Genomic DNA, 25,185 nt, shown 5'->3' on the forward strand with positions numbered 1-25,185 from the left:
ATATGTGCTTCATCTTATTTACAAGGCAGTGTTAAGCCACTTAACGTGGCTTAATGCTGTGTGTAAATAAGACCCCTATTCACGCTCTACCAGGTTTGAAAGGGGAGGGCAATGGGTGTTGTTGTGGGCGTTTCACTGCAACAACCATTGATTTAGAATACAGTTTGTGTTGCTGGCCCACTCAGAAGCTAGGGTGCTGGCCCACCCGATTAATTCCATATTTGAAGCATTTTTCTGAGTCAGAGAGTTTTGCTCGCATTTGCCTAAGTTAGTCATTCTCTATCTCTGGCAGGTTATCGGCTCATTCCTTCCCTTTTCCATTGTCTGTCCTCTCTTCCAGTCTCCCAGCTTGGAAGGGAGTTTGCCAAAACACTGCACTTTTGCCCTAACAGGTTACCAAACCCAGGCACATAAATGCACCAGGGCTGGAACTCCAAACAGTTTTTGACTGGTGCCTGAGGAAAATTTACAACAAGCATTGATGGAACTGAACACAAAAAATGGAAGGATTCAACTGACATGGCAAATGAGCAAAGATACTATACATTTTTTGGATGTGGCCATTACCAGGATTGCAAATGGGTTTAAGACTGACCTTTACCGAACACCTACAGATCAAAACAACATCCTTCACTATAGTAGCTTCCATCAGGGAGCTCTTAAGAACCATCTACCATTCTCGCAAATGCTGCGTGTTAGACGCATAACATCTGATGATCAACTTGCCGTAGTACGAATGAATGAAATGAGTCAAAGATTTGTAGTAAGAGGGTATCCTAAACTCATACTTGAGGATGCGAAAACTAAAGCTTTATCTACCAGGAGACAAGATGCATTAAAGAAAAACATAAAACAACCGGATGACAGGATGGTCAACCATGAGCTGAACTAACAAAAAAATCATTTTGAAACATTGGCCGATTTTAGAACTAGAGCCTGATTTTAAAGACATCTTCAAGAAACCACCTATATTTGCTCATACAAGAAGTCAAAACATCAAAGAAATATTAGCGAAACCCCTCACCACTCAAACCAACTACAAGGGCACACGCCCTTGTATGAATTGCAGCAACTGCAACAACATTACTAAAGGCAATAGAATTACCCACCCCATGAAAGGGTACAACATCAAACTTCACGTAAACGCAACCTGTGATTCCACAAACTTGATTTACTCCCTAAAATGTCTATGTGGTAAAATCTACATGGGTAAAACAGAGAGAAAAATTAAAGTACGAATAAATGAGCACAAATCCAATATAAGAACAAATAACGAAAAGTCTGCAGTGGCAGTTCATTTCAATGAGCAAAGACACACCGTTGCCCAAATTAAATTCATGGTTTTGGAAATTATCGATAAAGTGGAAGGGAGAGATAACCACAAACATCTGCTGCAACGCGAAATGAGTTGGATTTATCGCTTACAAAGTACGAAACCCTTTGGTCTAAATGATAGAACTGAATTTAGTTGTTACTTATGACCAATTTCGCCTTATGAAACCATTCGCATGGTCTTACTGACACTGAGACTTTGCTGTACCTCACACTGAATTAAGTGGTATTTAAAGTTATATTACTTATGTAGAATGAATTATGTTTTGACTTATGCATTAATTGGCCTCAACTGACAGGCAGTATTTTTAGTAGAGTGATATTCATTTGAACATAGTTAATTTTAGTTACATGTGTATTCAATAGTCGAATGTTTCACTTTAATGTTGTGATTTGTTTACCCTCCTCAAGATGGCCGCACTTGTGAGTCCATCATTGATGTTTAGGCCTACCCGTAGATCACGTTACTAACCACTAGCTCTATCAAAAGCGCGCACTACCTCACTTCCGTGTTTCAGTCGGCAGATCGACACCCAGGAGTTTGAACACTATCCACGTTTAACATCACTAACCTGATAACGTAAGCTACATTTTCTTTAATACCCTGTTTACCGTTTGGGTTACGTTATTTAAGGCACTGATTAGGCTATTAAGGTAATCCGATCATATTTACTCCGCAGAGCACAGCATTTTAAAACTCCGACCGAACGATTGTAAGTAGTCGATCAAACCCATTTGTATCAGCACATTCTTTGTAACTTATCGCGCCACATCTCCACACGCCGTGGTTTTTCTTAACGGCTGCATGTTTGCAAGTGGTTTCTGATGTAACACGTGTTTTCATTCTTCCTTCACATTACTTTTACACGCCGGGTTTCTTGCACGAGTTTCCCGTTTTTCTTTCACATCGGGCATATATGATGCGTGGCACCTAACTTATTGTTCCACATTTTTGCTGAAAGTGGTCTTGTCACAGGATCGCTCATCAGCGGGTGCCAGCGTTGGGCCAGACCAATGGCCAGAAAGTAATTTTTCATACAAAGGACGCCGCACACAGCAATTTCTTTTCACAGGTTTATTTCAGTGCCCAGTCTTAACACCAACGCGTTTCAGCCTGACGGCCTTGCTCACGGTGCCCACATTTATAATGCATGATGATGCATGGTTTTTTATGCATCTTCACACATAAGGTTGTTTGAGCACACCTTAGTGTTTGACTACAGTTATTTTTACCGTCCAAACCACTTATTATATCTTCTTCGCCCTTTACAGTACTCCTTGAAAAAGGGCACCCCAAGCCCGAAATGCATTGGAGTTGGAATTAAATCCTGTGTTTAATGAGATGTTCATCATTACACCAAATGTATCGACATATTGAACATAAATTATGAAACTTGAAACCATACATAACATTTGAATAATGTGAATTCAACAACAGTGGAGTCATTTTTTTGTGAACCCCGAGGAGTGCCTCACACAGGGATGCATCCAAGTATTTGTATGCACATTTGAGCTCTCTTCCAGTCTCCCAGCTTGGAAGGGAGTTTGCGAAAACACTGCACTTTTGCCCTAACAGGTTACCAAACCCAGGCACATAAATGCACCAGGGCTGGAACTCCAAACAGTTTTTGACTGGTGCCTTTTCATTTCCTTGGTGATATGTTAAGACAGTGCAACATGCAAACGCCTGTTACCACCATATTAAGAAAAATAGGATTCTAAAAGTTATAAGGTGTGACACGAACCTTTGAGCACATTTGCTGTGTGGCATTTTGTTGTGGCGGTGATGTTATATGTTGTTTGTGCTGACTTGTATTGTGCATCGTGACTGCAATGTAATGTTGTTATGATTTACTTTAGTGGATTTGTTGCGTTCAGTTTTGACTGTTTTGTCATAAGGTGTTCTGTTATGTTTTCACTTTGTTGTTATTTTGTTTTATTTGTTTTTATGATCTGTTGTTTACTTTGGATATGTCAAAAAGATGCTGCTACACCTCCTGCCAAAAGTGGCACATGCCACGAATGTTGTTCTGAGAAGCAATCATTTAGCACATTTTGGGTCATAAAACAGCACCACTCCAACTCTCCAACTACTTAAGACACTAGTCAGCCCAAAATTGTGTCAGAGACTGTCTAGCTCATTTTGAGTGTGGCAGATGGAGAATACTCCGTCTGGATGGTGGAGCACATTATTACCTTCAGCCGACAGAAAATTTGCAGGAACAGCATTCAAGTCAAACATGACGGCCACCCTCCAAACTGTCACAACGTTTTTTTTATTTCCAAAAACAAACTTCCAAAGAGGAAGTTTATTTTTGAAAATGAAAAAGTAATGACTCCCACACCAGAGTATGGAGGTCATTTTTTTTTTAACTATCCCTTACAGCCAGGTTGATGGATAGTAAAACATGCATCCCAGCACCCACTTTAAATTTACGGGCCATTTAGGCAGTATGTGGGCAACGGCGCTGGAGTAGCCTCCATCATCCACACTTGAGGTCCTCCGAGTCTTTGAGTTTGGTAGATAAGATACTCCAGAGCCATTAAAACAGAGTATCCTCACTGCCAAACTCTAAATCTGCCCCAAGTCTTAACTTTCTGCTCACAGTGGGATGTATGACGTTACAACACATACTTTTACAACGCATACCTTTACAACACATTTTTTACAACGCAACATCCATTACAACGCATTCCATTACAACGAATTTTTAAAAACTACCTTTACAACGCATTCCATTAAAACGCATACTACCTTTACAACGCATACCATTACAATGCATAACATTACATTTCATGTATGGTAAGTGTTGGATAGTGTAGGGGTAAAAATTACTATTCTAACTCCAGGGGGTGCAACAGTAGGGTAAGTGTTGGATAGTGTAAGGGTACTATGCGTTGTAATGTTATGCGTTGTAATGGTATGCGTTGTAATGGTATGCGTTGTAATGAAATGCGTTGTAGTGGTATGCGTTGTAGTGTCATGCGTTGTAATGGTTGCGTTGTAATGGCATGCGATGTAATGGATGTTGCGTTGTAAAAGTTTTGTTGTAATGGTAGTGCGTTGTAAAAGTTGCGTTGTAAAGGTTGTTTCCCTCACAGTGCTAGCTTTATGTGATACGCCCACCCCCAGAGACTGAAGATCAGCCATAACTGAGTGTCTGCTCCCGTGCAGCTAATCTGTTTACAGATCCTGGCTGTGCAGGGATCACCATGTGGGTCCTGGGAGACACCAGGCAGAGAGTCTTGCAACACAGGGTTCATGCATAATGCGAATTGTGTTAATTAGTACTGGATGAAACCTGCTTTATTTTGAAATGTCTGCATGTTGATGGTTTCTCAAAGCTTCATAAAGAAACCAAACCACCAACCAAACAAGCTACTGCCATCTGCCCTCTTTAGCAGCTGCCAGGACACACACAAAATGCAAAACATATGTGAACTTTGGGTGTTATAGCTAGACAAAGAAAAAAATATCACATTTATTCACAATTAGTTTTTAATCATGTTAATTACGAATATACATTAGTTAGAAAAATAGCAAATGTGCATAGGGAATCCAAACTCCTTTAGGCAAAGATAACTTTGGTAATGACTTTCAAACAGGAAATCCATAGTGAGCTTTACTCGCAATGATGCACAGCCTGAAAGATGAACTTGCACAATTAAAATCAGGCAACTCGAAAGTACACTCTCCAGGAATGATATGTAACTCGCCTGTTTCCCTCACCTGTTGATAGGAAGGGTCACTTAGGGCTTTGGGTCTCAATGTTGTCGCACCAAGCCCGGGGAATCCTGGGAAGTGTAGTTTCTGGCCTTTTGCCTTGGGGCATTACATCATCAGTGCTAAAAAAAATCGACTTTGGTTTACCCTGCATATACGAAGTACCTGCAGTTGCAGATCTTGATTTTGGAAGGTAATTTTAGGAGATGTTAGTCCCAAAAAATCTGCCTCCTCCTGCCCTAAACAGTTCAGGATTCTGACAGCTTTGAAGACATGTTTGCCAAGATCTTTTTATTTTTTACTATAATTTATATAATATACCTAGAAATGAAAGCGTTTAGCCAGCCTCTTCAATCGTTGGACTGTCATTGTATCATTCACGTTTTTGCAACCAATGCTGCATACAGCCCACTCCAGCCACTGGTTCACTTCACTGAGTGGCAGCATTCTGCACTTTCACAAGAAGCACATCCAACAGTGCCACATATGTCTATGACCAAGGATTTTTATTTTTTTTTAGAGCAAAAAAAAAAATGTTTTTGCTTTTAGCAATGTTTTATATATTGGCTGGGGTATACAGCTTCCCAGCAATACAATTTTACAAAAACCGTGACAAATCAAGCTTTGACAAAGTGCAAAAGTTGGCAGCCAATACCAGAACTATTGGCTTTGCCAATGTTATTCCTTATCAGACTGCTGGGCCCAAGATGGAGGTCTAATGACTGCATGTTAAGTAGTGAAAGTATTATTCAAATATCTGTTATTTTTAAACGGTGCCGAAAATTTTAATTTCTGTACAGGACGCTTGCATGCCCTTGCTAGAGTTAAGCCACAAGTCAAAGCAGTTATTTATCCCCAGTTAGCGATTTGGTGTGATCTAGCGGTACTCCAAAAATAATCCCTGAAACCATTTCACTTATCCCTGAAACACCAGAACACACATATATTCACCAGTGGGGCCCATATCACTGAGAGCTGCTCATGCACACTTTCTCATTATTCTAGGGATCAGTTTATTTAATGGAGAGCTGCTGTATCATTTAGCGAGATGTCTAATTTAAACTGAACGTTCCATTATTTACATCTGGAGTTTTTAGAATCTTACCATGGTTTTGTCATTAGAAAATATACATTTAGACATATCGCCATATGGGTCGACGGGTCTGCTAGTACGAAATTAGGTGTAGGAAGACTCAAGACCAGCTTAAATTTCCATTTATGTAATTTTATTCAAGCAGATTTAACATGTCTATAGCTTCTCTTCTTTATTTATTTAATTCTCAAAATAACATTTAAACGAAAGTTTAGTTCAAAGCAGTTAATATCATTTTATTTTAGAAAAATAATAGAAATAAACATTAGAAATTTAGGTTCGGAACGCAAGTTTTAGCAAAGATTGATGGTTCTCAAAGTCCATTTTTCTCCTAAACATCCGTAGCTAGAATCCCTAATCAAAAGTGCATTTGCTGAAAAGGAAAAGTTAAAGTTCCTCTCTCTAAGTTCTTACGTGTCCTAGTCAATCAGCAGTCCGACAGCATGTCAGCAGGAAATTGAAGAAGCGTTTTTTACTTGACAAAATCAGCACTTTTTATACCTTTTTCACTAGCTCTATCTAAAATAAAGAGTAACTTTCGGAGAAAAGTCGAGTCCTCATTGGTCAATTTAGGGTCGGATGAGCATAACCTCATCGATAAATTATATATTTTTTTTCCTGTCATGAGTTTTTAAATGTTCCCTTTGTATCCATAGTCCGGCTTGGTCAAGTTCTCTAACTTGCAACGTTACACGATTTTCTCATGTTCAGAACCATTGCTCTCAGCACTTGGCAGCCACCTAGACTTCCAGGCCACCACGACCTTGAACCTGCCTTCAGCACAGGCACAGGCCGCTCGCATTCATTCTGGTCAGTCATTAATGCGCATGCGTCTTGTCTTTCACTGTCAAAGCAGGCTCATGACTCCATCTTGCCTCGGGCCTCACGAGCCAGAATGAGAACTATCACAGAAACAAACACAAATAAACTTTAAATAAGAGAAAAATAGCCCATTCTGTTTACCTCCCCCCTTGCTAGGGTTTCCCTATTAGTAGTTACCTAACAACAAGCTACATATATGCATTCTATACTTACTTTTGGCCCTAATTTCAACCACACATACATGGACAAAAGCACATTTATGCTTCATTCCATTATTTTTAAAGCAGCATATTAATACCAAACACGACAAAATAACACAGTTAATAAATTATGTTTGCAACACAAGCAAGAATTAATCTCCCACGTGTTGACGTGTGCGTGACAATTTATTCTAAGTTGGTTAGTCCATGCAACACTCCATTAGTTCAGATTACATGTTATTGAAGTGTGATTTCGCAAGGGGTGCACAAAATTTATTTTCTCCACCGTGCTCCATCAACTCCCCCCTTTGGTGATCTTCTCATCAAAATATCTCCCAAAATTTTGCGAATTTTTATCAAAACATGTTCCGTGTTCTTCAAATTAGTAAATTTTATACTTTAGTATCTCTTTCTTTAATCTCCTTAAAGATTTTGTCTCGGAATTCTTCTAATTCCACATCACCTTTTTCTCTTTCCCTTTCTCTCTTTTCTCGTACTGCTTCTTTAATGCTTTTCTGGCATTCCTTCTTATTCTGCATATGCAACATAGTCTTATTATCAAAATTACTAACACTATTACTGTTACTGGTATTAGTATCTTACCTATTATTGAACTACCTATCTCTTGAAACCCATGCTTAATTGCAGTAAAACTTCAACTAAGAAGTTCAAGAATACCATCAACCTCCAGTGGTTCAACTTCTTCATGCAACTTTGTAATGTTTATAATGTATTTTTCAATATATTGGCTTTTATCAGGAATATAGGTGCAACAGTGTTGTACCTTCAATATTCCGCAGACTCCTCCCTCTTTTGCCAATATAATATCAAGAGCAAGACGGTTTTGCATTAAAATAGCTCTCATAGCAATCATTTTTGGTGTTTACCATTAGGAAACCACCAGCTGTGTCTGTTGATAAACGATCTACAATCGTTGACAATTTTCGAATTCTATTAGCATTGAAAGATATTCCCACTGCTGGTATCAGTGCTCCAAAAACATCACCTATTATTTCTAAAGCACTCTCTCTCTTTTTGCGACTCAAAGGTTTACCTATCTCATGTATACTATTTGTCCCTCTATCAACATGAAAGATTTTTGGAAAGACCAAACCCACATAACATGTCCCATACCAATGGTCCGGCAGTCTGTAATAAGCTTTGTTCCCACAAATGTAATAAACTCCAGGAAATACAGGATCATCTCCTCCTTTAAATCCCCAACCCCCTATTATTCTATAGGTATCTTTACAATGACTTGCTCCCACAAAGTAATTATCATACATAGTGTTGTCTCTTCTAATACAGAATTTCCCCATCATTGGTGTATCTATATTTATAGCAACATTAACATTTCGTTCATCAATATTCTCATCATTGGATGTCCAATATTTTGATTTCTCATGCTTCACTCTTTCTTTGCGTTTGTAAGTCATTCTTCTCTCCTCAACCATATCTAGGAAAGCTTTCTCTTCTACTTTCATTTTACATGTCAAATTATTTTTAATGGCGTAATCATGACTCAATTCATCTACCTCTAGAAAGTATTCTCCCATAACTGTAGCAAGTTTTCTTTTATTCAGAGTCTTATCAATTTTTAACTTAGCAAACACTTCATCTGAATTTGAAAAATGATATTCCAATTTCCCAGTCTGGTAAAACAAACTAGCAATCACACTACAAGTATACCCATAGGTAAGGGGGAGATGAGGATATGTCACCCCCTCGGAAACAGATGCAGGTAGTTTTACACATACATAACGATCACTTGCATCCATGGTCCTAACATATTCAGACAACAACTTCGAAAAAGTGTTCTTTAAAAAATCGCTAATCGAGCTATCTTGATGTACTTCAAGCCTATATACATGCTGCTTGTTAGATTTTGACTCTGTCTCCTGTTCGCTTGAACTCTCATTCTTTTTCAAGTTCACTAACTTATCTTGAAAAGGAATTACAATAGCAAAAATTATCCATATTATTGTTAATAACCCAGTGCAAATCATACACAACCTACACCATTTTCGAAATATAGAACGCTTTGTCTTATTATTGTTATTTATCATTTGAAAAAAAATTTTTTTACACCGCAAAATTTATCTAACAATTTTTCTTCGACCTTGTGTCACCTGCAAAGTTAGTTTTGTTACTCCTAACAAAATTTCTTCGACCTAATGTCAATTATACAAATATTTTATTTCTTTCTAACAAATTCTCTTCGACCTTTTGTCACTTACAAGATTTGTTTCCTTCTATAGCACCACCTTCCTTATCAGATTTTTCAGGCTTTATATTTTATCTTTTGAGCGACTGCTCTTCTTTTCAGTAATTTGTCTCTTCACTCACTTTTCCCATTCGTCTGGTGGTAACTCAAATCTTCTTGACTACTTTTTACTTCTTCAATTGTTGGCAAAATAACATACGACCATTCAGGTGATTTATATTTCTGATTTGGCCTCCTTACTCTCTTTGGTCTATGTACTACTTCAATCATTCTTCCCAAAGACTCTCCTTGACTTGTTATCTCATGTACTTGCTCCTCTTGTTCTTTTCCTCTATTAGTTATTCTGATTCTCAATCACCCATTATTCTTTGGCCAGTTGTCTCCTTTACAGAATCTCTTTGTCTTAGGTTCTGCAGTGTTTTGTTCCACTCTCCAAGCCCTTTTTCTTGGACTTTTTCTCACTGATGTCTCATCTTCACTATCATCAGTTTCGCTTTCAGTGTCTTCAACAGTTTCATTTATGATTAATTTTACGATATCTTTATCTTTTGTAGTATCAGCCTTTGTTTCTGACAGTTCTTCTACTCTGTTAGGAACTCCTCCAGAACTGGTACTATCGTGAGTTACTTCCGCCTTTCTAGTATTTGGAATCTCGTCCCTGCCTTCAGAGTTTTCAAACTGTGCTTCTGAATTGTCTTGCTCAGCAGTTTTCTCCATGTTCTGCCCATCTCTTCACCTGTCTCTTCTCTTACCAATTCTCGATCTTCAGATTGATCTTCAGAATATGGTACCTCAACAATCTCCCCTTCTCCTTCTGATGCATAACTAGCCTCGGATACTTCCAGATGTCGACGTTCATGTCGAGCTTCTGAATCTGGATCTTCCTCTGGCTCACCCTCAGAATCGGAATCAGTGGTACTTTCACCTTCGTCTGGGTTTTCAGGTTCAGGTACTTTGATGGTATGGTTTGCATGAACCCACCTCTTCACTCCAGCACATTTAACTGCAGTTGTGCTAATTAAGATCACCTGATGTGGTTTCTGCCAACGAGGCTCCAAGCAATTTCTTCTACGGTGCACCTTGATTCATACCCAATCTCCAGGTATTAAGTCATGAGCTGTTTTTTTCTCTTTCGTGTCTGAATCAATTCCCACCTGATGGAACACAGAAGTCACCACATCAGACAGGTTTTTGCAGTAATCCAGAATGATGTCATCACTAATGGTCAACAACTTATCAACTGGTACATATGCCTGTCTCATCAGCCTGCCCATCAGAATCTCGTGTGGACTCAGTCCAGTTTTCCTGTCAGGAATGCTTCTCAGAGTCATCAGAACAAGTGGCAAGGCATCTGGCCACTTCATTCCTGTTGCCAGACACATTTTTGCAGTCCTGTTTTTAATGGTTCCGTTTACCTGTTCAACTACTCCTGAAGCCTCAGTCCTGTAAGCACATTGTAGTCTCTGACGTATAATCAGTGCTTCACAAATCATCTGTATGAGTTCATATTGGAAATGAGGGCCACGGTCTGTCTCGATTGCCACTGGGAACCAAAATCTAGGTATGATTTCTTGTAAAAGCAATTTTGCAACAGTTATTCCATCATTCCTCCTTGTGGGGAAACGCCTCCACCCACCTTGAGAACAAACATATGACCACCAGAACAAATCTCAATCTGTTACATGGTGGCAGTTCAATAAAATCCATTTGCATTCGTGTGAATGGACCTCCCTCCCGTCCTATGGTTCCCAGACTCACGATTGTTTTTCTGTTTGGATTAAACTGCTGACACACCAAACACCTCTGGCACAGGCTCTCTGCAATCATCCTGAATTTTGGGTTATACCAAGTCTGTCTAAACAGTCTTAACATAGCATCTCTTCCAATGTGAGCTTGACCATGGTATGCTCGGGCCATGTTTGAGATCATGCTATCAGGCATTACTGGTCTTTCATCTTTGTAAACCCACATTTCATCTTCCTCCCTTTGTCTGCATCCTACTTTCAACCAAGTATTCTTTTCCTCCTCATCTCCCTATTCCTGCATTTGCCTCACTTCCTGCCAAGTTTCAACTACAGTTGTTAGCATTAAAGGACTTGGAACATGTTCTTTTTCCCTGTCTTTATTGATTGAAGCCAAATTCTTTGCACAGTATTTTGCAAAGGAGTCGACATATCTGTTACCTCTGGTGATGTAGTCATCCCCTTTCTTGTGAGCAGCACATTTTACCACAACTATTTTGTCTGTTAACTGTATTGCATCAATCAACATCCTCACAAACTCAGCATTCCGTATGGGAGATCCTGCAGAGGTCAAATAACCTCTTTGGGACCACAGTTGTCCATAATCATGAACAACTCCAAACCCATACTGACTGTCGGTCACTATGGTGACCTTAATCTCTTTTCCTAACTCACATGCTCGAATTAAAGCAATCAGCTCCGCTGGAGTGGTGTGGCTCACTGGTTAGAGGCGGCAGACCCGGAAGCAGAAGTCTGCCCGGGACCAGGGTTCGATTCCCGACGCGGCAGGGTCGTGGACCAGAGTCAGCGGACTCGATAATTCTCGCCTCGGTGCCAACTCTAACCAAGGGTCCCACTCGGCAACTCTGGGCATTAGCTTGCCTAATCTCCACAACAGCCCCATCAACGCCGGGGATGCCTGGCTCCACCTTGGGGATTCCCAGCAGGGACCATCCCACAGGGAAAGCCAGGGCGGGTTCCCCAGCAGTATACAGCGCCAGGACGCCGGCTGGCAACAGTGCGCTTTACAAGTATACACATTACATTACTTGAGCAGAACGAATTCCTTTCAAACAAGATGCTTCCAACACCTTTGCAACAGTACACACTGCATATGCCGCACTCAAAACACCCTCATCCGTTCTCAGACATGAACCGTCCACGAACATCACATAATCAGATTCAGACAATGGCTCATCTCTGATATCTGGTCTTGGTTTGGTACAGTATTCGAGAACATCTAAGCATTTGTGATCAACCTCTCCTCTCACTTCAACTTCTTGGACATCAGGCAACAGTGTAGAAGGATTTACATTTACACACCTTGAAATTGTCACATTCTCTGCTCCTAGAATTGTCTTTTCGTACTTTGTAATCCTGCTGTTGGTCAAATATTGAGTTTTTGTTCTAGTGAGGAGAATCTCCACTGAGTGAGGTACATACACTCTCACCGGAAATCCCATCACTATTCCTTCACTTTGCTCTATGCTGACACTTGTAGCTGCTACTGCTTTCAGACAACCCGGTAACGCTTTTGCAACAGAGTTCAAAACAGCTGAGAAATATGCAATGGGCTTTCTCAGTTTCCCGTGTCTCTAAACCAGTACTGATAATGCACATCCCTCTCGCTCACTGCAATACAGTTCAAATTCTTTTTCATAATTTGGCATTCCTAAAGCTGGTGCTTCACAAAGACTGATTTTCAACTGCTCAAATGCTTCCATTTCAGTTTTAGTTAGAACAATAGGGTCTCTGATGTCTGCTTTATTTAACCTCTGCAATGGCCTTGCAATCAATGAGAATCCACTAATCCACTGTCTACAATAGCCCACCATTCCCAGGAACATTCTCACTTGTCTTTGAGTTTTCTGTGGTTTCATTCCCTGTATCATTTTAATTCTTTCTGCAGTCACTTGTCTGATTCCTTTGGCAATCTTATGACCTAAGTATTGCACTTCTCTCTGTCAAAATTGTAATTTGGCTGGTGACACTTTATGTCCTTCTTCAGCCAAATGATTTAACAATGCAACGGTATCAGTTATGCATGCATCTTTAGTCTTTGATTCTACCAGAAGGTCATGAATGTATTGAACTAATACAGATTCTCCAGGCAAGCTCAAACTCTCTAGTGATTTCTTTAGCAATTGATTAAAGATCGATGGACTTTCAGTGTACCCTTGAGGAATTCGGCACCATGCCAGAATACGGTCTCTGAACCGGAACGCGAATTTTGGCTGACTTTCTGGATGTAATGGAACTGTGAAAAACGCATTACATAGGTCTATGACTGTGTACCATTCCGCATCATAGGGAATCTGATACATAATCACTGCTGGATTTGGTACAATCGGGCAACATGGGACAACTATTTTATTATATACACAACTGAAAGGAGATGATCAGTCTCTAGATAAAGGACCGAATACCTCTGGATACTGAGAGAGTTCGCTGCACCAAATTCAGATAGTTTGCCCAACACTCGGCTTGAGTAAAGATTCCATCAGCCCACCCTCATGGCGGAGCTTCGTCATCTGGAAAACGAGGAGAAATGAGTCTAGGAAGGCAGTACTGGGCACGAATGCCAACTGAATGCCTGACCTTGTACTCCCAGTGGTCTCAGCCAGAGTGTTAGTCCAAAGAATATGAAGACTGGTGGTGTGCAGTGCTATTGTGAGTGAACATTAAAAATGACTACTTAGACAAAAATTTGTTTATTAGGGATTGTCCAAGTGTCATGCTAAAAAACAACCAGATAGTATGAAAAAATTACTATCTCCTTGCTAGATATACGGTCGACATGTTTCAGCCGATATGGCCAAATAACCCGGCTTTCTTCAGGACCATAGAAATGGAAGTTATATGCTACTGCAGGACAAAATACAACTTGTGTGTGTGAAAAATCACAAAAACCAAAACAAATAAAGTAAGTAAATCAGTGGCCAGATGCCACCATACCAGACACGTGGAACACGTGCATGTAGGTAAGAGCTACCTCTTCTTTCCTAAAACAAAAATATGTCAAATTATTAGAAGGTCAAACAAGTGGTGACAGACATTATCTCTCTCAGCTTCAGAGACTTTCACGGTCAAACAGTAGAGTTTGCATACTGCTTATCATATTGCCCTCAGCGTGGCTTAATTATATTACGTAGTATTAATTTAAGAACAATTTAAGCTTCACTCACCCAGCTTTCTGTGGGAGGAAAACCTCACCTCACCCGGCAAACTGCTCGGAGATAGAGGCCCCGCTCTGTTTGTATGTAAAACAAGGCAAAAGAAGTTGATGTCTCATACATCCTAATCCATGTGTTTTACAATTGAATCAAACATGTTTTTTTTAAAAACTGAAATCAAAGACCAAGGTATACTCAGCTCCAATAGAATGAAATTGCAGATATAGAAATAAAAATGCAGATTTTAGACCTAGTTGAGCTCTCATGAGGTTTAGAGCTGGGTTTAGTATTTAAAACTTGGTTTTGTATTTAAAACTTGGTTTTGTATTTAAAACCCCATGTGAAAGACTCATAGAGTGTTAAACAACTCCTCCCTCTCTATGCATGGATAGAATATGTGGAGAGATGTAGAAAAATGCAGAGGAGTCCCCATTTGTGTAGATGAAGACAGAGTGACTGACTGTGAGCAGGGACCCAGTCTATATTAGAAGCCAGTCCCGCATTACCGGCAGAGGCTGGTGGATCCCAATACTTAATTTGGCAGTGCCTATGAAGGCTACTTAGACTCGCAAGCATAGGGGAAAGGAGAGCCCACGCTCTTACCTGTCCGTCGGTGACTTGGTACAGCCTGCGAGCAGACTGGGAGGTAGCGAGAAGCAGGACGGAACTCCCTTAAATACGAGCCCTGATTGGCTAAATGGCCTAATTCATTACCGCAATTGCCAATTGGGGACTGAGGCAACCCGCGACATTGCACAGCGCGTCTCCTCGAAAACAAGACGCTACCGCCAGCGTATGCGCGTCGCGCGTCCATGAATAGCCTGCATGTCGCGATGATTAGTGTTGTGACTGATCGCTACGTTGCGCGCATGCACGAAATGCCGAGGCTGGATATTCTAGTTATTGGCCCTCCCACATTGGCAGAGACAGCACAGGTAGTCCCTCCCTCTGAAATCGGAGCAACGGCTGTAATCAGAATACTACGACAAACCAGACGTTGATTGTCAAAATGTTAGCAAACAACTCGTGTTCCGCCCAGATCCTCCTTCAGGCGATACTGAGGGCGTCCCACGGTGGATGCAAGAACCTAGGGCCAGATGTAGGAGAATCGTATTTACCGATTCATAAATACCGAATTTTACCGATTCTGTATTTATGAATCGGTAAATATGAAGGAGGGAGATTTAGGAAGAATCGGTAATTGAATTACCGATTCTTTAAAATTCTGTATTTACCGATTCGGTAAATGCCGAATCGGTATTTCCTATTGATTCCTATGGGCTGTGAAGGCCATAGGAATCAGTGGGAAATACCGATTTGGTAATTACCGAATCGGTAAATACCGATTCCTGCAAGGGTGCAGGGGGTGTCACTTTGACACCCTCTAGCACCCCAAATACAGGCATGTGTGCCATGTGGCACACAGACATGCCCTAAGGGCATGTCTGTCTGTCACATGGCATAGGTGTGCATGCACAAATGTGCATGCACACCTGGATTCGTTATTTTACCACCCAATTGGATTGGGTGGTAAAATACCGATTCTGTAAGGCCCTTGGGACTCAGAAGAGTCCCACCTACATCGGGAAGTTACCGATTCGGTAATAATACCAAATCGGTATTTTACCGATTCGGTCATTTTACCGAATCGGTAAAATAGGGCCCCTACATGCCAATTCTTAAATACCGGTCGGTAACGGCCGAAATCGGCCATTACCGACCGGTATTTAGGCTCCTACATCTGGCCCCTAATGTCTAATACGATGGAACAAATGCATTAGCATGGTGTCAATAACCCAAGCACGTGCTGGCATTAAGTGCTGGGCAGTCAGTTATTCAACCCTAATCCGGTTAGGCGTCAACCAGTCAGAAGGGGTAGTATAGCTCATTGTTGTAACATATTATTCACCCAAGTGTGTTCTATTTAGGGGATGTAATACTCGGTTCAGATGAGTGTGTCATTACTTATTGATCACGACGATGCTCTTATATAGACTGGGTCCCTGCTCACAGTCAGTCACTCTGTCTTCATCTACACAAATGGGGACTCCTCTGCATTTTTCTACATCTCTCCACATATTCTATCGATGCATAGAGAGGGAGGAGCTGTTTAACACTCTATGAGTCTTTCACATGGGGTTTTCAATACAAAACCAAGTTTTAAATACTAAACCCAGCTATAAACCTCATGAGAGCTCAACTAGGTCTAAAATATGCATTTTCATTTCTATATCTGCAATTTCATTCTATTGGAGCTGAGTATACTTTGGTCTTTGATTTCAGTTTTAAAAAAAAACATGTTTGATTCAATTGTAAAACACATGGATTAGGATGTATGAGACATCAACTTCTTTTGCCTTGTTTTACATACAAACAGAGCGGGGCCTCTATCTCCGAGCAGTTTGCCGGGTGAGATGAGGTTTTCCTCCCACAGAAAGCTGGGTGAGTGAAGCTTAAATTGTTCTTAAATTAATACTACGTAATATAATTAAGCCACGCTGAGGGCAATATGATAAGCAGTATGCAAACTCTACTGTTTGACCGTGAAAGTCTCTGAAGCTGAGAGAGATAATGTCTGTCACCACTTTTTTGACCTTCTAATAATTTGACATATTTTTGTTTTAGGAAAGAAGAGGTAGCTCTTACCTACATGCACGTGTTCCACGTGTCTGGTAGGGTGGCATCTGGCCACTGATTTACTTACTTTATTTGTTTTGGTTTTTGTAATTTTTCACACACACAAGTTGTATTTTGTCCTGCCGTAGCATATAACATCCATTTCTATGGTCCTGAAGAAAGCCGGGTTATTTGGCCATATCAGCTGAAACATGTCGACCGTATATCTAGCCAGCAGATAGTAATTTTTTCATACTATCTGGTTGTTTTTTTAGCATGACACTTGGACAATCCCTAATAAACACATTTTTGTCTAAGTAGTCATTTTTAATGTTCACTCACAATAGCACTGCACACCACCAGTCTTCATATTCTTTGGACTAACACTCTGGCTGAGACCACTGGGAGTACGGGGTCATGCATTCAGTTGGCATTCGTGCCCAGTACTGTCTTCCGAGACTCATTTCTCCTCGATTTCCAGATGACGAAGCTCTGCCATGAGGGTGGGCTGATGGAATCTTTACTCAAGCCGAGTGTTGGGCAAACTATCTGAATTTGGTGCAGCGAACTCTCTCAGTATCCAGTATCTTTTGGCTCTTGTGTTGTTCCGTCTATTTTAACCCACTCAGTTTCTTTTGGGGGAATTTTATTTTTCAGAAACACAATCACTTGCTCATATTTTCTCATCACATCTGGTGACGGAGCACCTGTTACTTTATCTCTGGGATACTCCTCTATCTGCCAATCTACAGATATCTTAGATTCAGTCCACAGATCTGCTGGTACAACTATGTCAAATAATCCATCTAAACCAACCCACAGTACTTTTGAAACTTTCACAAACCGATCTACCTGTCGATACCATTTCACTGGTTTCTCTCACAGCCTAGGGAAATCATTTGTAAATGACAATATATCCTGTCTGCTCCAAGGAACATGTACATATCCCCCTCCAGGTATCTCTCTCATGGGGAACTCAGTTGTCACTGCCTCCTTTTACCTGATTAGAAAAGCTAGTGTTGATTTATCACTATTTTCTTCTTTCTTCTTTGCCCACTTAACCCTCCATTTACTCACGTCTCCCCATTTTCGCAACAGCACAATCAATTCTTTTATCTGCGCTAACCTTCCAGCAGTATTCATGTTCTCAATATCTTTTTCAGCAAAATCTACTCTGTATGATTTCTGTAATTATTTGAATTTTTTAAATTCCACTCCTAATTCATTTGCTAATTCCTCCAATTGATCATACACCGTTTTGGCCTTCCATGTTATGCTTTTACACATGAACATAAGTTCATCATCCTGGTATGTTTTTAGTCTGTCTGTTCCAATGGTTCCAATAATCAATTCCTCCATATCTACTTTTAGTTTTGCTACATCCAGCACTTTTGATTCATGCTCTTTAAATTTTAAAGTTTTAATCCACTCACTCAATTCCTGATCTGAAGGTCCAACAGGGGTTTGCGTTAAATCTATTTTTTCTACACTCCTTTCTGGTGTAGCAGAATCAGATTCTGCTCCAGTTGCATATTTATACGGTAAACTCTGATTAAAAGTCAAATCAGGCAGATTTACAGTGTTCACTTGTTTAACTACTGACAAATCTGGGTAAATATTTCTATTCAGCTTTTGTAAGCCCTGCTGTAACGGGATTGTTAGACTTGGTTCTTTCACTCTCTGATTTTCAAACACTGGAATTACAGGTCCTATGGTTACTGGAACTGTCACTGCTTCTATGTTTTTTGGTAAGCTCTTGTATCTTTTCGGTCAATTCATTGGTAGTTCGTATATACTCTGCAGTACTGGCTTGTTCCTCAACTCGTCTTTCTGCCCTATTTACACTTTCTCGATCATTACTCTGTTTAGGGGTACCGGTAAGTCTTGACTCTGTTATAGAGGTATTTGGGTTGTATCTCACTTCTACTCTTTCTGGCACATCTTTTAAATTCGAAAATTGTTTTGGAGTTTCATTATTTCTCTCATCAGCCGATGGAGCATTCGGTGTAGTCCATAAAGAACCTGGGTGATACGGGGGCGGTCTCCTATTCAATATCTCTTCTAATACAGCATCCTCCGATTCACTGTCACCATAATTTTGCCTATCCTTTTCTATGTTTTTCTTAATTTCTGTGCATTTTCGCCCTTCAAAATCATCCATCAATCTAACGGGATACAATCCATCACACATGTTTGCATCTCTCCATCTGCGCATTCTGGTCTCATGTGTCTCACCCCATAAGCCACCGAATCTACTTCGTGGTCTTACATGTTGACTCAACGGTTCGCTTTCTATATCATGCATCTCATCTTCCCATTCAACCAATGCCTCAAATTGAGTGGGTCTCGGCTCAAGCTGCATCATTCTGTCCCTCAAATTTCTCAAGACTGCCAAGTCGAAAGATCCTCCCTCTGGGAAAGCTAACACACAATCATCTTTGGTATACCGTACCCAATTCTCCAACCAAACGCACGTATGGTAACCATATTTTGACATGCAAGAAGCAGGCGTCTTCGGCGGAGGAATTATTTTTCCCTCTCTCGTGACTACCTCTTTGTCTTTTACAAACATATTTTTCAACTTTTTAAACCATGAAGGTTTCTTCTTGTCTCCGTCATAATAATAGTTAGCCATTTTCTGTAAATTTCCTGCCTCTTAAAAGATCGCGTACTACTCTGTTGCTGTCCCGTAACACCAACCTATCACAGCGCGGTTCACACTAACGTACCAATTAGAACAAGTTGTAGTGCTCAACCAATAGCTTTCGCTGCTTTCTGTGATGCACCAATCAGCCCTTTCCCCGTCTTGGTCACAAGGACCAATCCCTGCGCGACACTTTTGACGTCACCCACGCTCCGGCTTCTGCAGCGCTGACTGACCCTCCATTACAGGATTTTTTTTTCTTTCAAGAAGCCGTATTTGCAAGATATTTTACAAAATCAGTTAGTACAAAACAATACCATTCGCCTGTTTTGCTAAATAAAGTGATAGAAATTTCTCAATCACACAAGTATTCTGTATGTGGAGTAGACGACGCTTACCTCCACAGAATTTTAGACTCGCCGATATAGTAGCACTACCCTCTACCTTACCCTTCTGTCAGGCAATACCGAACCCGTTTCTCTAGGAATAAGACACATACAGAGACTTCAATTCTCCTTGGAGTCTAATCCAGAGTTTCACAAAAACGCATATTGCTATTTCATTTACACACATTCTCACAGAAATCCCTATTCATTCATACCATAATTCTGTATTTCCAATAAGCAGTGCTTACCTCTACCCTACCACAGAATTTCACTATCGTCAGTAAAGTAGCACACCCACTTTACCCTTCTTTCAAGCTCGGGTTAAGTCCTACTACTCTCCCAGCAGTAAGTTTTAGCCAGGATACGCAATGATCCCTATACTTGAAGGCTAAGATTTTATAGACTGTCCTCGCTATACATTTATCCTTTCACACGTAGTGTCCCTAAACAGTGATATACGACGATACCACCGCAGTATACGGCGATACTACTTTTTTGAAACAGACCAATGCACTGTGCGACTTTACTTGCCACACTTCCTCTGCCTGCATACAAAGGCACTAGCTTCACACAACACTTGGAAGCCTTTTCAGGACTACATATAACATGATATGGACTCAACAGATGTTAGTCATAATTCTGTACATCAAAAACTCTATATAGTGCTTTATACATAACCCTAGCTAATTTCCATAGCAACCATTACTCTGCTACCAAGCTTATAACTGATCCAGCGATACTACAAATATAATCCCTGAAACCATTTCCCTTATCCCTAAAATAACAGAACACACATATATTCACCAGTGGGGCCCATATAACTGAGAGCTGCTCATGCACACTTTCTCATTATTCTAGGGATCAGTGAATTTAATGGAGAGCTGCTGTATCATTTAGCGAGATGTCTAATTTAAACTGAACGTTACACTATTTACATCTGCAGTTTTTAGAATCTTACCATGGTTTTGTCATTAGAAAATATACATTTAGACATATCGCCATATGGGTCGACGGGTCTGCTTGTACGAAATTAGGCGTAGGAAGACTCAAGACCAGCTTAAATTTCCATTTATCTAATTTTATTCAAGCAGATTTACCATGTCTATAGCTTCTCTTCTTTATTTATTTCATTCTCAAAATAACATTTAAACAAAAGTTTAGTTCTAAGCGGTTAATATCATTTTAGTTTAGAAAAATAATAGAAATAAACATTAGAAATTTAGGTTCAGAACGCAAGTTTTAGCAAAGATTGATAGTCCATTTTTCTCCTAAATATCCCTACCTAGAATCCCTAATCAAAAGTGCATTTGCTGAAAAGGAAAAGTTAAAGTTCCTCTCTCTAAGTTCTTACATGTCCAAGTCATTCAGCAGTCCGACAGCATGTAAGCAGGAAATTGAAGAAGAGTTTTTTACTTGACAAAATCAGCACTTTTTATACCTTTTTCACTAGCTCTATCTATTCTAAAGAGTAACTTTCGGAGAAAAGTTGAGTGCTCATTGGTCAATTTAAGGTCGGATGAGCATAACCTCATCGATAAATTGTATTTTTTTCTTCCTGTCATGAGTTTTTAAATGTTCCCATTGTATCCATAGTCCGGCTTGGTCAAGTTCTCCAACTTGCAACGTAACACGATTTTCTCATGTTCAGAACCATTGCTCTCAGGACTTGGCAACCACCTAGACTTCCAGGCCACCACGACCTTGAACCTGCCTTCTGCACTGGCACAGGCCGCTCGCATTCATTCTGGTCAGTCATTAATGCGCATGCGTCTTGTCTTTCACTTTCAAAGCAGGCCCATGACTCCATCTTGCCTCGGGCCTCACGAGCCAGAATGAGAACTATCACAGAAACAAACACAAATAAACGTTAAATAAGAGAAAAATAGCCCATTCTGTTTACCTCCCCCCTTGCTAGGGTTTCCCTATTAGTAGTTACCTAACAACAAGCTACATATATGCATTCTATACTTACTTTTGGCCCTAATTTCAGCCACACATACATGGACAAAAGCACATTTATGCTTCATTCCATTATTTTTAAAGCAGCATATTAATACCGAACACGACAAAATAACACAGTTAATAAATTATGTTTGCAACACAAGCAAGAATTAATCTCCCACGTGTTGATGTGTGCGTGACAATTTATTCTAAGTTGGTTAGTCCATGCAACACTCCATTAGTTTAGATTACACGTTATTGAAGTGTGATTTTGCAAGGGGTGCACAAAATTTATTTTTTCCACCTTGCTCCATCAGGTGATGCGAGAGATTTCGACATGTTTTAATGCATATCCTGGCCAAAGCATTTCTTTTATTGCTGTTTTCTTATTTCTTTAACAGACTACCTGGAGAGGTGTGGTGGAAATAGCCTGCTCAACAGTCTACCCTGTCTGCTCTTCCTGCTCCTGCTGCCATTGCTGCAGGCTGTCAATATTGTGTAGATGTGAACATCTGCTGATGGTGGTGGAATCACCAAAGGATGGGACACCTGAGGATCAGACACACTACCATTCTAAGTGGGGTCACAAGAGAAAGTTGACATGCCAGCAGCATGTTGGTACCTTCCGCCACCTCCTCATCCATACATCACTCGTTTTTATAATTTTAAAAAGGTTTCATTGTGCCCTTTCCTTTGGAGGTCTTGGCGGGCAACTGGAGAATGGTGGAATTCAATAAGTCTTAGTACTTCCAAACTTTGTTATTGGAATCTTCTTTAGCCGCGAAGATGGACCATCACTCTTGGATTAGGAATCAAACAGAAACAACACAAAATTGGGCATATTTGCATGAGATGTCTTACTATTCCAGAGAATAGGGCAGCAGAGATCGATGTGGTAGAAGATCAACTCGACTGAGGCTCAGTTGTGTACAACCTCCTCGGCAGTCGAGTACGAAAGCATGCCGCATGAAAAAAATTTTTTAAATCCTATTTATTTCCCATATTTATGTATCAGTTCACTTTGTGGATTATAAAACATGCCCTCATTGTGTAAAATGGCGAGTTGTCATGATACAAGACATTTTTTTCTGTGAAAAATTAACAAACACCTGTTGCAGGGAAAATTACGTTGAATGAATGTCAATCTGGGAACCTTCAATATTCATTACGCAAGCTTTTCCACTACTCTTATGTGTAGTGTCAGAAGTTCGGATCTGTGTGTAATGGCAAAGCTCTGTCTTCAATGCCTCTTCTCTGCAGTGGACCCTGGTTCTTGTTGCTGAGAGCAAAGTGCATGCTATGTTCTGTTATGTGTATGTTTTCTTCGCTCTGCGGTAGAAAAGCGTCAGGTCAAATGTACAGTTTGACAATTACTCCTTTACAAATCTGATGGATATCCCAGCTGCCTTATTACAAATGCCATAGGATATAATGCACATCTGATTAAGCGGATGGGATATAATGTTCCCAACAGAGTAAGCTGTCTGCCAAACTCTAAATCAGACCCGTAGTCAAGAATTTCAGAATAAGAGAATAAGCAAAGAGATATGAGAAAATGGTCACTTGAGTTTTGTGGTAAAAAAAAGAGTAGCAGTCCTCGGATTTGATGTCATAAGAATCTGAAATCCAGATTTTGGCATCTTGAGCTTCAAGCAGCCACGCAGTCATAAATTCTTCAAGCGAAGCAGTCATTGTGTTTTTTATGACAGTATTAAAGTTGAATGGTAGAGATTGTGTCTCTTCTTCAGATATATGGAAACCATTGAAAGTAGAGATTGCCAGTTGGTGTGTCAGATAGGAAAATACCCCTAGCATCCCTAAGTCTCCAATGAAGATGAAGGGGGACTGGAGCAGGAGCGAATTGCCATTAGCTAAATTGGGGGAATGCCCACTTGGCCACCTGAATTAAATAATCCACTGCTGCCTTAATATTGATTCAGGGTTGCATCTCTGCAAAATGCACCACCTCCCCACCGAAACCCCCACAAAGCCTCGAGCTCCTTCAAATGACATTGTTTTCATGGTTTATTGGCATGGGTAAATGTTAAATGATGAGTTGTGGTTTGAGCCTAGAGGTTCCAGCGTCTTTCTACCAACTCTATGCAGCTCATGTTCGTAGTATGGTTGACGCTAGATGAGGGTATTTTAAGCCTGGCAGTGCTCAGGACCAAATACGCAAACGACTTTAATACAAGCCGTCACAAAAGTAAAGATTGAAGGCTTAAATTGGAGCTTTCATGATACACCAACCATGAAAGCTGAAATAATGCACTGTGGGTTCTTAGTTTTGGATTTTGCGGAGTCTGGACCTCATGATCTTGAGAAGACAGAGGAACAAGGTCTTGTAATCGTACAGTCTAGCGGTGAGGGCTACTTTGGGGAATGCTCGTTCTTTTGATTTGATCAAAGTAAGTCTTTGAGGATAGCAGACGAAAATTAGCAGGTTCGTCTGATGTCATCCCATTGTTAGTTTACTTCCGCTGCTCCCACAGCCAGGTCTTGAGCATTGTCGAAAGCAGGACCAAAAAACATTGGCTAAATTACTTTCCTCTTAGCATGTCCAAGCTGAGATGAGAGACCTTCCATGCAAATATAATATAAATCTGTTAGACTGGAATGTTCTGAAGGGTCACAGATGGCAATTGACCATTTTATTATCTGACCGTTAAGGTAAAATGAACATAAGTGATTATCTCTACAGGGAACCGGGGGCCATATTATCAAGAAAGGGTGATACATTATCACCGCTTTTATCGGCAGGAAACTGCCGCTAAAGCGGCGATAATGGGCTTGATTGTATGCCCTTGTGGATTCCCATAGAAGCCCAGGTTAACACCAGAACCTGGGCTTCTATGGGAATTCACAAGGGCATATTATCAAGCCCATTATCGCCGCTTTAGCTGCAGTTTCCTGCCGATAAAAGCGGCGATAATGTATCGCCCTTTCTTGATAATATGGCCCTCCATTTTATATGGAGTTTGGGAACCAGATACTGGGAAAGTATCATGTGGGATCTGACCTCCAGCATGTGGAATCAGACTCTGTTTGCAGTTATGGGTGAGAGGGATCACCTCACATTTTGTGAAATAGGTTTCCAAGTCACAAATCCATGTCTACGACTGTAGCCTCAAGTAATCGCCAGTAGCTGAGATGACTTCAGGCATTCCTTCCATCACCTTGTAGTTTGTTACAGTTGATGCCCTAAGTGCAATGGGTATGCCGAGATGGAGATCCCGTACTCACTGTGACAAAAGGATCAAGCTATATGTCACTGATGAGACTGAAGTA

At 40.4% G+C, this 25,185-nt stretch overlaps 1 protein-coding gene across 1 annotated transcript in view; it reads left to right on the forward strand.

The window, feature by feature from the left end:
- The window catches only part of THY1 (Thy-1 cell surface antigen), a 68,905-nt gene extending 44,256 nt beyond the window's left edge, over positions 1-24,649 (forward strand). The window contains exon 3 of the mRNA XM_078683937.1: positions 22,299-24,649. Within this exon, the coding sequence (XP_078540063.1) occupies positions 22,299-22,399 (101 nt within the window). The 3' untranslated portion in view covers positions 22,400-24,649. The remainder of the gene's footprint in view (positions 1-22,298) is intronic.
- Positions 24,650-25,185: the final 536 nt, after the last annotated feature.

This window comes from Lissotriton helveticus, chromosome 3_1 (genome assembly GCF_964261635.1).
Source record: "Lissotriton helveticus chromosome 3_1, aLisHel1.1, whole genome shotgun sequence".
Taxonomy (NCBI): domain Eukaryota; kingdom Metazoa; phylum Chordata; class Amphibia; order Caudata; family Salamandridae; genus Lissotriton; species Lissotriton helveticus.